At 48.9% G+C, this 14772-nt stretch overlaps 1 protein-coding gene across 1 annotated transcript; it reads right to left on the reverse strand.

Annotated features, from left to right (window-relative positions):
• Positions 1–310: 310 nt before the first annotated feature.
• LOC146250877 (solute carrier family 26 member 6-like) lies at positions 311–9026 on the reverse strand. The gene is made up of 19 exons (XM_084680547.1): positions 8899–9026; positions 8224–8363; positions 7297–7407; positions 6680–6855; positions 5820–5984; positions 5395–5547; positions 5214–5296; positions 4967–5114; positions 4686–4799; positions 3908–3985; positions 3633–3728; positions 3336–3442; positions 3093–3162; positions 2903–2995; positions 2199–2321; positions 1783–1956; positions 1528–1582; positions 925–1058; positions 311–596 (listed from the first exon to the last, which is right to left on the reverse strand). Exons 1-19 carry the CDS (start codon positions 9024–9026, stop codon positions 573–575), a joined length of 2172 nt encoding a protein of 723 aa, XP_084536673.1. The 3' UTR covers positions 311–572.
• Between the last annotated feature and the right edge of the window lie 5746 nt (positions 9027–14772).

Consider the following 14772-nt stretch of genomic DNA (forward strand, 5'->3'; position numbering starts at 1 on the left):
AAAGGCGCTGTACCTTTAAGAGCTATAGGCATACATAGTGTGTTTGTCTGTGTGTGTGTGTGTGTGCATGCCCAATAGTCTACATAGTCTACTGTGTGTCATGCTGTGTACAGATTCCATACTTAGAGCCAATAAAAACATACATTTCACTGTGGTGGTCTGACCTACATCCACAGGATGAGTGGACCAACACATTCCATCTGGCACCAGGTCAAGCGATTCAACTCCAATATACCATCTGTAAACGAATCAACTGGCACAGCTTCACGAACCAAAATTCCAAAGGAAGGATTTTCGAACAGTGGCTCATCTTTTTAATAATATAAATATGCAGTTATTCAACACATACACTTTAACGCAGAAACAGGTTTTATCGTTTTGAAAAAAAAAAAAAAAGCCTTTCCGAAGAGACGTGCTCGGTTCCTTTCACAGGGCAGTGGGATTCAATCAAATCACAGGGCAGTGGGATTCAATTCAAAAGTGGGATGAATCAGCCCACTGCCAGGTTGGTGCGCTTGTTCAGGAATTAGGACTCGGACAGTTGTCAATGACAACTCAGCTCCTGTCAGCTCTCAGAAGTGAGTTGCTGCCATCTCCTTCGAAGGAAAAAGAGAGATACAGAGAGAGACAGAGAGGAAGACAGAGAAAGAGAGAGAGAGAGATTTACTGCTTTGTACGAACTGACCTATCACATGTAAAGCCTGTTCTCAGTAATGTCTCCCAGGAGAGCAGTAGCCTGGTATGCCGCTAGGCAGAAAACCAGACCAGGCAGAACAACCAGAAAATCCATATGTTGCTGGAGGGTGCAGGGGTGTGTGTGTGTGTTTGGACTCAGCCAGTCGAAGAACCTGTGTGCATATGTCTTTGAGTGCGCGTCGATGTGTGTGTGTGTGTGTGTAAAGTGCAGGAACGTGTGTGTATCACCTCGTCGACGGGGCCGGTGTTTGCCGGGCTGCTCTGGCAGTGGAGCACGGCGTCGTGGATGGAGGAGAACAGGCAGGCCTTGGTCACTTTGTCATTGAGGAATCCTGCGGCCTCCAGGTCCCCCACGACCCCGGCTGGAGACAGGGAGATGGGGGGGGGGGAGGGGGGGGGGAGGGGACAGAGGAAATAAAGAGAGGGAGAAAGACAGAGGGAGAGAGAGAGAGGGTGTGTGTGTGTGTGGGGGGGGGGGTTAGGGAGGAGACGCGATCATCAAAACAGTTCAAGTAGAGAACATCAACATTCCAGACTGTATACAAAACACAGGCTAAATAGTGGCCTAACTACACTCATCATGATTATACACAATCTTCTTAATTACACGGCAAAATGTCTAAAACATGACGGGTCCTACTAGCTAGAAAGCTGCAGAACCTCACAAAAGGACAGCTGCCATTGCAGCGCAGGCACATTCAGCTACTGCTGTTTATCTAACAGGTATAATAGCAGGTGATAGTCAAGGTTTGGGGATGAACAGTTCTCTTTGTCTTGCCCCAGCACTAAGGACTCCGTTCTGTTTCCTCCTGGTTGTCATGTGACACTTACTCTGACATCCTGATAGGACCACCTGGATGCCGATCTCACTGTAATCCTTCCTGATCTGTAATCACAACGAGGGTCAACAACAACAGAGACACAAAACTCGAGAGCTTCATTTCCAAAGTTGGGTCTATACTTGGCCACAGTTTGCAGCCATGCAAAGACGGCCTTGTTGAATGAGCTATTATTGACTTTACTGCAGGGAGGGGGAGAAGTTTCAACAGGGCGTGTGGAGACAAGCAGAACAGCGTCCGTTCTCACATTGCGTAGTGTCTTGACGCCAACCGTATCCAGAAAGTTGACAGGACTGAGGTCCAGGATGATGGCCTCAGGGATGGAGGAGTCTGGGTGCTCTCCGGCCTCCACCGTAGCAACATCTTTGTGCTCCATCTCATCCTCCGTGTCCTCCCTCTCAGGGTGCTCTGGCACCTCCTTCTGGTCAAGAGGAGGAAGGACACACAGTCAATAACGAACCAACAGCACTGTGCATTTGTGTGTATGACTGTGTATGCTATTGTGTTTGTGTGTGTATGTTGGCGTGTGTGTGAGTGTGTACATGTGTGTGTGTGTTTGTGTGTATGTATGTGTGTGTGTACTTGGGTGTGTGTGTGTGTGTGTGTATGTATGTGTGTGTGTACTTTGGTGTGTGTGTGTGTGTGTGTGTCGTGCTTCTTCACCAGGTGCTGGGCATTTTTCTTGGCAGCCTTCTTGGCTTTCTTGGCCTCCTTCTTCTCTTTCCTCAGCCTCTTAGCTTCCTGCTTCTGCTTGATTGACAGCATCCTGGTGATATCTATCCCTGTCTGCAACCAGCAGGACACAAACACACAGTCATGGATCCATATTCCTACACTGCAGGTTCATACATCCTGGCTACACCATTTTGTACCTCTGGATTCATACTAAACAGAGCCAGATTCAGTTAGGTTAGTACATCTGAAGTAGACCTTTCAGACTTTTACACGGTCTAACTTTTACGACATAAAATCTTTACTCATACTGATACCCTCAAACCACCATCATATATCAGATGAACAAGATTGATCGACAGCGGATTCCTGACTAATCAACACGAGACAGAGTCAGATTTTTCGGTGCCAAAGATGTCAGTGACAGGCCGATGACAGCATGATTGCACTCAGTAATCAGGGGCACTCAGGCAGACCTTTTGGCATTCTAACGTCTCTTTGTTCTAATAGAGGACGATGAATGTGATGAGGTGGGTGGAGGGGCGGGGCTGACATGTCATGTCAATCATGCTCGCTGGCAGAGCACAGAACAATGTCAACAGAATGTGGTTAGGCAAGTTGTCAAATGAAGATAGCTGCGCGGATGAGAATTGTGTGCACGTAGATGTGTGTGTGTGTTTCCATGCAAACCTCACCTTTTCTGCCAGGGCATCCATGTACATTTCCGCGTTGGCGAAGTAGAGGGTGGCAGATGAACGGAAAATGACTATACCTGGCACCTCCTTCACCTGGACACAGACACACACACACACATACCTTTACACACACACCTTTGTGAATTGGTCAGAGAGCATATTCAGACATCGCCCCTCTCCTCGTACACACCTGGTTAAATTCATCCAATGGCCTGTAAATGTCAGTCTCAGGAACCTGGCCAAGGAGCGAATACTTTGGTCTGAAACACCCACACACACAAGATCGTGTTATAACATTGGATGTGTTGAAGTTATCTTGTGATTATGTGTTTGGGTTTGAGGTTCATGTGTCTGGCTGTGTGTACGCGTGTGACTGAGTGTGTGCGTGTGTGTGTTAAGGCACTGGATGTGTGTGTGCGTGTGTGCTTCTTACAGTTGCGTCCTGAAGATGACCGTGAGTATGGAGAAGGCTATGGAGGCGGCCAAACCAATGTCAGGGTTGAGCAACACCGTCAAAACAAAGGTAGCCACCCACACCATCTAAGGATGACACAAACACACACACACACGCAAACAAACACACAAATACACACGGACACACCCACACAAACACCCAATCACAAACACACATACACACAGTTAAAATGAGACATGGATAGATAGAGAAAAGCCAGAGACCAAGGGCTAGACTGAGGTGCACACACACACACACACACACACACACACACACCATGTCCACTCTGTTGCTTCTCCAAAGCGTTGGGATGTCCATGAACTGTTTCATCATTCCTTGCAGGTTGACATAGATGATGGCTGCCAGCACTGCCTGTGTAGAGAATCATACAGATACACAGTCAGATCACCATAATACACACACAATAGGTCTTCCTCTGTCTTTCACACGCACCCACGCACACACATACACACACACACGCACACACACACACACACACGCACACATGCACACATGCACACATGCACACACACGCACATACTCTACTTCACCTTGGGTAGCTCTTCAAAGAGGGACCCAATCCACAATGTGATAACCAGAATCACCATGGCAGAGAGAGCACTAGCCACCTGAGAAACAGACAAAGAGAGAGGGAGAGAGACAGAGAGAGATAGAAAGAGAGACACAGAGAGAGAGATAGGAATAAAGAGCAACAGGATGAAAGCGTGAGTGTTAAAGTGATGTCAGGGGATCTGTCTAATCAAGCGAAATGGCAGATGTAAATGCTCCCGTCCCTGAATGGTGGCGTGTAGGCGTGGGGGGCGTGGGCTGGAATAAATGCTAAGTGTTTTATAATGAAGCCACTTAAAAGAGTTCACTGGCAGAATGATGCCGGCTGGATGATGTGGGTGTGTCAGGGTAGCAGAGGTGGTTAGAAACCTACTCTCTCCTGATGATAACTCTGTAAAGGCCCCTGCGGCAGAGCTTGGAAAAGTCGGTTTGCCTGAGTTTTTATTGGGTGTGAGAGACCGAAGAACAGAATGATGTATTTATGTAGTGGTTTCAGTACTTCAGGCTAGCAGGGGCAGTTTAGAACTGTATTCGGTACTTAACTGAAGTACGCTGTTTAGTTCTCACTAAATTGTTTGTCAAAAGGTTTTGGAACGCAATGTCAAACTGGTGTATTTTTCAGGCAGTGGAATTAATTCAAAATGTTTTGTTTGTTTATCTGCTGGTATCAGAGACCTGGGTTTGAGTCTGGTTCCTGGACTGTGGTGTGAGGGACCAGGGGTGAGGGAGGGGTAGGGGTGAGGGGCCGGGCGTGTGTACCTGTGTCTTCCCTCCTGTGCTCTCCTGGACCATGGTGCGAGACATGGAGCAGCTGATGGCGAAGCACTGGAACACCCCTCCGACGGTGTTGCTGAGACCCAAAGCTATCAGCTCCTATGCCAGGAGCGAACCATTTGTTTCAGTACACAGGGGAAATCCGATCCACACTAGAAATGGAGCGTACTCACTCACCTGCCAGCAAATTCCCTCTCACGGACTGAATGACTGAATGACTGACTGACTAACTGACTCACTCACTCATTGTGCTATTGGTTGCCCACCTGGTTGCTGTCCACTTTGTATCCGTATTTGAGGGCAAAGATGCGCCCGAGAGAGATGGCGATGCCGTAGCCCACCACAGCCAGAGCAAACGCGTCCCCGATCACCTGACCAAACAGAGAGGTGGTGGGAAGCACTGGGGGCTGGAGGCTGGGGACGACACACACAAACAGGCTCAGTCTTATTCTCCTGGACAACAAGGTAACAGGAGCTCGTGTGTGAGTGTACGTGTGTGTGTGTGCGTCTCACCCAGAGGGGATCAGGCCCACCACCTCCACTCCATATTTGTCCTTCAAGTTGACTTGCCAGGAGACCACAGTGGCTATAATGATCTGAGCAGGACCCACACAGTTAGAAAAGAAAGCCTTCTCTTTTTTTTTTTTTACGTTCCAGTCTATTCCATTTGACAGACTCGGTGTATGAAACTCACCCCCAGCAGCTCCACAGGGATTGGGACTGGTAGTTTGGGGCCCAGGTAGGAGTTGAGCTCCTTGGCGAGAATGAGACCTATAATGGTCACGATGCTCACCACCAACGTGCCTATGTTGGTCTCTGGTAACAGGGAGCACAAATCCAACACCGTCTGCACAGGGAGGGTGGAAGAGAGAGACACAGAGAGAGAGACACAGAGAGAGATAGAGAGAGCGAGAGAGAGAGAGAGAGAGAGAGAGAGAGAGAGAGAGAGAGAGAGAGAGAGAGAGAGAGAGAGAGCAAATGGATGGGTCTTACTATACTTATTTACTTCATAAAGTCGTTTTCCCCCACCAGCAGGTGGAGTATCGCACAGTGAGAGGCATTGTGAGAGATGCTCTATGGTGTGTGTGTGTAAGTGTGTGTAAGTGTGTGTGTGTGTACCCAGATGAGGGCCAGTGGTCCGCTGTAGCGTCCAGGACTGATTCCAAACGTATACTTGAGCTGGGAGACGATGACGTGGATGGCTGCTGCGGTGGTGTAGCCTCTCACCAGAGGATCGGACAGGTAGGTCACCACGAAGCCAAACTGGACCAGGCCCAGCAGTATCTACACACACACACACACGAAAATGTGTGACATGCTGTTCACGCACACTCTTGGTCAACAAGGTCGAGAGATCTTTCGGTGCCAAAGATGTCACCAACAGGCCGATGACAGCATGATTGCACCCAGTAATCAGAGGCACTTCCAGAGGCGTTTAGTCATTCTAATGTTTCTCCTTTTACTAGAAGAACAGCATGGGGCTTCCTCGTAGACATGGTGCTGCTGTGTCTTTGCAGGGCCATGATTGGAGGGCTGTCTATAATCACCTGCACCAGGGAACAGCTCTTATCTGCCCACCTTTTGTGAGCTGAGTCTCTCTCTATTTTTGGGGGGGCTAAGCCCCTGGATCAGGGGTAGGCAACCCTGGTCCTAGAGAGCCGCTGTCCTGAATGCAGGGTTGCCTACCCCTGCCCTAGATAAAACCTAAAATTTTTCCTGTGACCCAGCAAAACTAGGGGGGGGTCTGGGGGCATGTTCCCCCAGGATACATTTTTGAAAATATCCTTTTAAATAGTGTCCTCTAGTGGGTTTTAGGAAAAGAAACTAACACATTTAGATAAAAAAAAAAAAAAAGGTTTTATTTAATTAATTTTTTATTTGGGGGGGCTAAGGAAACTTTTGGGGGGGCTCCAGCCCAAAATAGGGCTAGACACACCCATGTGTGGGATCCCACTGCAGCTGACGGCAGTCTGGCTCACCTGGAAGAGGCCCGACAGGAAGGTGACGGCGGCAGCCACCTTGACCCGCTCGGCGTCGCGCCCCAGCACGTCCACCACGCTCCCGTTGGTCACGTTGTCCCAGAACATGAAGTCAGAGTCGGGCGCCAGCCTCTCCGTCACCCCCCCGATCATCACACTCATCACTGCATAGGTGCCTGGTGGAGGGGGGCGGGTAATGGAGACAATGATCGTAGAAAGTTAGTTTAGCCCCAAGGGCTTGTTGGTTCTGCGTAATAATACTACACTACTATAGCTGCAGAGGAGTCAGGTGGCTAAGCAGTTAGGGAATTGTGCCAGTAATCCGAAGGTTGCTGGTTCGATTCCTGGCTGTGCCAAAACTATGTTGTGTCCTTGGGCAAGGCACTTTACCCTACTTGCCTCGGGGAATGTCCCTGTACTTAATGTAAGTCGCTCTGGATAAGAGCGTCTGCTAAATGACTAAATGTAACCTACAACTCACTCACCGCAAACTACCTGATAATAACTTATTCGTTCTTGCTAATAATTGACCTAGCTAACTACCTCAAACTAACGTCTAAATCATTTGTTACTACTTATTACTGAGTACCTGTGACAGACCATGACTGGCTCCTCACCCACTGAGATGTGCTTGGAGGTCCCAAAGAGGAAGTAGATGAGGATTGGGTAGAAGGAGGAGTAGAGACCAAACACAGGAGGGACTGCAGCCAGCAGAGCGTAGGCCATGCCTGCACACAGACACGTAGACACGGGTCACCTGGGGTCCAGGTCACACAGACCTCCTCACACACACAGATCTCACACACACACACAGACCTCCTCACACAGTTAGACCCCCCCCCCCCCACACACTCACACAGACCTCCTCTGTGTGTGTGTGAGGGGGTTTACATATAGGGGTCTACGTATAGATGTAGGTATAGATATCAGGGTAGATATTCGTACTGGCGCAGATTGACCATGCTGCAAATCATGGAAGCAGATAACCTGTAACAGAGTCTTTCTATGGATTCCCCCCCCCAAATGATTCTATCACGTTTCCATGTATATTTGTTTGACCTGGCCAATGGCTAACTAGTCTAATTGGTCCATACTAGATCACCAAACATAACAGAACATAAATGCACCCAAAACCCCAAGTGATGTGCATCAATGCCACCCCAGATGCACCAATCACAGTGAACGGGCACGCTCTTGAATACGCCGAGGAATTTACATACTTGGGAAGCCTCGTCAGCAAAGGCACCTCTGCACAAAAAGATATTACAGCAAGACTCGGAAAGGCGCAGTGTGCTTTTGCTAGGCTACACTCCATCTGGAAGTCTAAGCAATACAGCCTAAGAACAAAGGTCCGACTCTACAACAGTAACGTCAAATAAAGCCTGCCGGCCAAAGACCAGAGTCAGACCAACTGCCTGACCCAAAACTGCCTGACCTGCTCTGAAAACCAGGGCTGGATTTGAGCCTTTTCATTGGACTTTTCATTTGAAAGGTGCTGTTGTCCACCACCCGAGCTCCAGCACAGTCTGGATGTGTCGTCTCACCCTGAGGCAGGTGCATGATGCCCACACTGATGCCAGAGACCAGGTCCCCGATGGCGTTGTCTCTGAGAGAGTAGCGGGGCAGCCAGGAGAGCACAGGAACACGGCCCAGCACACAGCTCTTCACCCTAGGGCCAGAGCACCTGGGGAGACACACACACACACACACACATACACATAAACATACATACATACATACATACATACACAAACACACATACAAACATACATACATACATACATACATACATACATACATACACATGCACGTGCATACACACATATAAATACACACACACACACAGTTTCTAAAAATCCAGTTGCACTTGTGGATTAGTTCAAATCACTTTCATGGATTTGGTCACCAGACACTTGAGACTGTGGACTCTCTGCAGAGCAGTGAAGCTGCTGATTCTCAGGTCACAGAAGTACCGGAAACTTGGAATTTAGAATGAAAACTATGCATATTATTGTCGCACTAGCAGCCCTATGATCTAAATTATCCTGTCAATCAATCAATAATCAGAGATCTCTTGTTGATGTTTAATGACCATTACTGACTCTGGTACTGGTGCTGGTAGAACGAGTATTGGAACTGGAAATCGATCATTAATCATTAGTAATCATAATCATTATCATCATTATTGATTATTATCAGTAACATCATTATCACATTACCTCATAGATTCTCGGACTTTCTGAGAGAATGGGACGGTGACATCAGACTTCTCGGCCAGGTCCTCCACGATCTCCTCGTTCAGCACCTCCCTGTGGACCTGGTAGCCCGCACGCCTCCTGGCCTCCATGTCTGGGTCAGGGGTCAGGGGTCAGGGGTCAGGGGGTCAGGTGTAAGGGGTGAAGCCTGGGACTGTCCTTCAAGGAGTCAGGGTAAAAGAAATGGCCCTGTGGTCTGAAGACAGGGCTGGTCAGTGGAGGCCGGGTATCTCAGATGTGTCGTTGAACGTGCTTCTCTCTCAATAGAATGAACCTTGGCTTGATGGGTTCCTCAAGGCCAGTGGATATTGATGTGTCTTGACAGATACCAAGTCTCTCTATGTAGGTAAGTCAGTCGTCAGAGGTCAAAGTCAGATTTTGTTGCGGATGGATCGTAAGTTCTGAGGTGGTCAGAGTATTCCTCTTCATGCAGTGTCCACAGTAATCAATTCCGTCTGCCTCCCCGACTGTGGAAATCCAGTTTGAAGGAGACAAAGTCTGCATGTGGGTGTGGTGCCCAGTGGAGACTCTTGCGTCTGTTGAGTTCTTATTCACAAACCTCCTGTGCTAGTGAGTATTCCTGCTTGCTGTCCAAACATCTTGTGAAAGCAACCCTTCAGGAAAACATAGATATACTCTCAAGGTTGAGGAGGCATAGAGCAAAGTCCCAGTGAGCAATCACCTCTCCCAGCTCACAGACAGACAGGCAGACAGGCAGACAGGCAGACAGGCAGACAGACAGACAGACAGACAGGCAGGCAGGCAGGCAGGCAGGCAGGCAGGCAGGCAGGCAGGCAGGCAGGCAGGCAGGCAGGCAGGCAGGCAGGCAGGCAGGCAGGCAGGCAGGCAGGCAGGCAGGCATGCAGGCAGAATGACCGACAGACAGAGCTATGGCATGGGAAGACTGGTCCATGTAAAGCAAAGATGGACTGCGGGTAGAGGGCATAGAGAGATAGGCAGAGAGACAGGTGAAGAAAGAAAAGCAGATAGGCAGAGAGACAGGTGAAGAAAGAAAGGCAGATAGGCAGAGAGACAGGTGAAGAAAGAAAGGCAGATGGGCAGAGAGACAGGTGAAGAAAGAAAGGCAGATCGGCAGAGAGACAGGTGATGGAAGGAGTCTTATCTAGGTGATTAGATAGGGAAGAGCTATTTCAGTTGAGTCAGGGATATCGTAATTGTTTTTCAGCTTACCCACCAGAAGTACTGAAGTTTGACTTCAGGACGACTTTGTACAAACTCACGCATGAGCCGAAGAAGATGAGAAATAGAACAAAGAAAAACGTTATTTACAGACTGAAGTGGCATGACACATTTCTAGCACCCCTGACACAAACACCGTGAGGCTCCAACTGTGTAGACGGGCAGTTGCGGGATCACTTATTAGAGTGTCACTGATTTGATGTTTAACTTCAGCTTCTCTGAAGGAGAACTAGTTCTACCAGACTCATCTCAGACTGGCCGCAGCTGTCAATTATTAAGGGATCGCTCTCTTGATGATTACTACCGAGTCGTTAGCAGTTCCCTATATGGATGAAGCTGCTAGCTCAGTGGGGTCTACTGGACGATCAGAGAGACTGTGACGAGGTGGTGCTGCTTTTAAACAGACTAAGAATGGCTGCTCAGCAGTCTGTGTAACCAAAGTAAGCACGGATTAGTTGATCACCAGAAAATAAAAACTAAATAACAGGCAATTTGTAACATACACTGTATATTTAGTGTATTGAACCATCACAACCATCATGGTCACCGTTTTCATTACCGTTATGATCAAGTCACCATCTATGTCCTTTAAGAGTGAGTGTGGCATTCTGGGTCGTGAGGACCACTTGGAGGTCCGTCTCCTCTGGGTTCCAATGTTCTCCATGTTCTAGCTGGAGCTCTTCAGAGCTGTTCCATCTGTGGTTCTGAGCATGGCAGGTGGACACGAGAGGCGTCTTCTCCTCCTCCCATTGGTCCGTCTCATCAGGAAGTGAAGGGGTCTTGGGGGCAGTGAAAACATCTTAGGTGAGGACATCCAATCAAAACGGCGGTGTTGGGCTTGTGCGGACGAGGCAGACAGACATGTGACTCCATACTCCTTACCCCTCTATTGTACAACACGTCTCTTGTAGGAATTTTCCAAAATATAACTTCCCCTCATATTTTCTATTTGATCTACGTAACTTCCTGGTGAGGGTTGCTGTAGACACCATAGTGCAGAGGTGGGGAGCGCCATTGGAGACTACAATACCCATGATGAGCGAGGAGTAGGCCACTCACAAGTGGGGAAGGTAGCCTGGCACTTTACAGCAGTTCTAACATTATGAACTGTACAGCAGTTATATGGTGCCACTCACGACCTCATTGGATGTCCATTTAAGAAAAATACACACGATAAAGGATATTTACATGATTTAAATGTTTCAAAAATGCTATTTGCATGTGGCTGAAAGTCCCAGTGCTTGGGTAACAACGGTAAGTCAGTTCCACACCAGAGCCTCGCTGAGAGAGGCATGAGACTGCATGTGTGTGAGAAGGTAAGGGTGTGTGTGAGGGGGAGGAGGTGGGACTGGTGGGGGTGGAGAACAGTAACCAAAGAATGGTTAGGGACAAACCCCAACCCCCTGCTTCTGTAGCGCCTTCACAACCTGACACACACACACACACACACACACACACCCATACAACATAAGCACATGTGTACCTCATATCTGATATGATATTTTTATGATATCTGTATCGTAAAAATAGATAACATCGCAGACACTTTGTCTTCAGCATCAGTGACGTTCAATAAAGTACAGGCATGGCTGTCAGGAGGAGGAAGAAGGAAATATTTGCAACGGCAGGTAGATCAGATTTTTAAATTTGGATTAAATTAAATAACCTTGGGTGTATTACCATGGCGCCACACAGGGCACATCAATGTATTGAATTGATCTTTAAGCTAATGAATAACTTGCCAGTAAGGGCATACCTGTAATCTGACAACAAGAATCGATGGTTGGACTAAATCCAGACTATGGGGTATGTGGGCATGCAGAATCAACATGGTCAGCATGGCATGGAGTACGATGCTGTTGGGATTATTGTCCAAGCATACCAGCCGGATCAATCATGACTGCTATTTCAACTGCTACTAAATATCTCTATTTAACCCTTGTGTTATCTCCGGGTCATTCTGACCCATCAGTCATTGTGACCCACCGTCGTATTGCAACAACTTTACCGCATACAAAAACAAAGTGAAGCATTTTCTTTTAACCGTCGGGCTGTCTCAGACCCCCACGTTGCGATAGTTAAAAGAAAATGCTTTGCATTTGTTTTGTATTGGGTGAAATTGTCGCAACACAACGACGGCTCATGGTCATGTGACTCAAAGGCAGCACACGGGTTAAGCAATATCACATGACAGGTGTGACATTGATCACGATGGATGAGGTGTGACTCTCAGCAACAGTGTATTGTTGCTGAGAACCTGATTGGCTGGGATTCGGTCGTAGGTGCAAGGCCTGGGCCGAGTGCTGAAGATGATCAGAGGTGAGATAGAAGGACTCAGGCCACAGTGTGCCGGACAGCCACAGCCCCCACAGAACCAGTGGGTATGGTCACTGAACATTTCACAGTCCTTCTGGACAGCAGTGCTGGCAGCACAGGGACACCAACGGAAGGACTGACCCCGTTGGTGTGGTCCCCATACTACTCCCCTGAACCCTGAGCTGTCAGACTGCTGGACAGGGCAGTGGACAAGATGTCCTGAAAGAGGAGAGAAGGAGGAGGAGAGAAGGAGGACGGGAGAGAAGGAGGAGGGAGAGAGGGAGGAGGGAGGGAGGGAGAAGGAGTAGGAGGAGAGATGGAGGCGAGGGAGAGATGGAGGAAGAGAGAAAGAGGAGGGTGGATGGGAATGCGGAGAAGATGGAGAAGGAAGGGTTGGGGAGAGGAGAAAAGATGGGAGGAGTGAAGCCGAGCTGTCAGCCTACCCTTACACAGCTACGATTCACTCCTCTGACTATGTGTGTGTGTGTGTGTGTGAATGTGCATGTGTGTGCATATATGTGCTAGCCTCGCCAGGATCGGTTCCCAGGGAATGGATATGAGAAGCCTGCTCGGAATTGTTCTCTGTTGACAATCAGACCACCGTTCAGGATCCCCATGGAGACAGCAGACACAACAGTGGTTCCAGGAATGGCAGCAGTCAGCCCAGAAACAAAGTCAGCCATCGTTTAACAGGAGACAACACTGGGATCAAACCCTGGACAGACAGACGGACGGACAGACGGACAGACAGATGGACACACGCTCTACACACACACTCTACACACCGACTCACCCATGCTACAGTTGTGTGTGTCTGTGCGGCATGTGGAGGAACCAGATCAACAGAGATCAGGTTGTAACGCAACCTCTGATCAGGGTCTGGGAAAGCCAGCGACACACACTCCCACCAAGTACAGAGACATGTAGACAAAGAGTCACAGACACACTTGGCCTACACCGTGTGTATGCGTTTGTGTGTGTGTGTGTGTGTAACCTCTGTTACACACAGGAAGGAGACATGTGATGCTATTGCTACTCTGACCATGGCTGGATCCTCCTCACTTTCCTCACTCCCGTTGCTAAGCAACTGCATGCTGGTGGTCTACACGGTCGTGTTGACCACAGAGGGGAAAGAACCTCTGTGACCAGACGCACACAGCAGTGGTTCAATGTGTCGCGCAAACACAGAGAGAGAAATGTGTGTGTGTCTATGCGACCACACAACCTCCCACGGAGGAACACACACCTGTCTCTCACACCTTTCTCTCATGGCACCAGGTGTCATGTAAGCCTTAGACCGGGAGACCATGGAAGGAGAAGAGACCAAACACTGGAGGTACAGACACCAGCATGCTGTGGCATCGTTGGCACCTGTAGGGAATGGAGAGGAATGGAGGGATGTGGGGAGAGGGCACGCCTGGAAGAAGGGCTGTGGCTCACCCCGTGGCAGGTGCACAATGCCAACACGAGGCAGCCGGGAGGGCGCGTGAAGCCTGCCCAGCACACAGCTCGCCAGCACTTGGGGAAGGGGGTCTTAGCGGGGGAGACAGATAGGTTGACCCCACCCAGAGGGGTGTGCGTGTGCGTGTGGATTCACGTGTGTGGAGATGGGAAGAGTAAGCCTTGGACTCTGCTCTGCCCAGCAGGCTCCTCCCTCCTCCATGTTCCTCCCTGCCCTCCGCTCTTCAGTGCACGTGAGTGCTTCCTCTATCAGGACAGTCTGTGTCTGGGTTGGAGGGGGACCTGGTCTAAACGTGCTGCCCTCACCTGTGGCCCCTTGGCCCCTAACGGAGACAACCATTCAGAGATAGAACACCACTGTTCTATGGATCTGCATCCATAGGACAATGTAGAACAGGGGGTGTTCAATCCCGGTCCTCGAGAGCCCATGTCCTGCATGTTTTAGATGTTTCCCTGCTCCAGCACACCTGATTCAAATGAATGGGTCGTTATCAAGCTCTGTGGAAGCCGGGTAATGACCATTCATTTGAATCAGGTGTGCTGGGACAGGGGCTCTTGAGGACCAGGATTGAACACCCCTGATGTAGAACATAACAGTAAAATAGAACATGTGTGTCATAATCATAAGAAAAGACAATGGAAGACAGTTGAATGGAGCTGGATGGCGTGTCATGGAATAGGATAGGACAGAAGAGGACAGATTAAAGTCAACCGTAAAAGTCCCCATTTGCAAAAGCCTTCTGAAATCCACATGAATATAACACAGCCACTGAGCTAACTTCAAACAGCTTTTCTAGGGGTTGCCTGGGAGACATCAAAGTTCGCCTTACAAAGCCATTCAATAATGAATGCTGATTGTCA

Source organism: Hypomesus nipponensis, chromosome 18 (assembly GCF_054491055.1).
Source record: "Hypomesus nipponensis isolate SF chromosome 18, ASM5449105v1, whole genome shotgun sequence".
Taxonomy (NCBI): domain Eukaryota; kingdom Metazoa; phylum Chordata; class Actinopteri; order Osmeriformes; family Osmeridae; genus Hypomesus; species Hypomesus nipponensis.

Excerpts from the sequence above, each read along its gene's own strand:
- LOC146250877 (XM_084680547.1), bottom strand. The coding sequence starts at position 9,026 with ATGGAGGCCAGGAGGCGTGCGGGCTACCAGGTCCACAGGGAGGTGCTG. Across the intron at positions 6,856-7,296 it reads CTCCAAGCACATCTCAGTGG|GCACCTATGCAGTGATGAGT; the intron begins GTGAGGAGCCAG and ends CCCCTCCACCAG. Across the intron at positions 5,115-5,213 it reads GTGGGCCTGATCCCCTCTGG|CCTCCAGCCCCCAGTGCTTC; the intron begins GTGAGACGCACA and ends TGTCGTCCCCAG.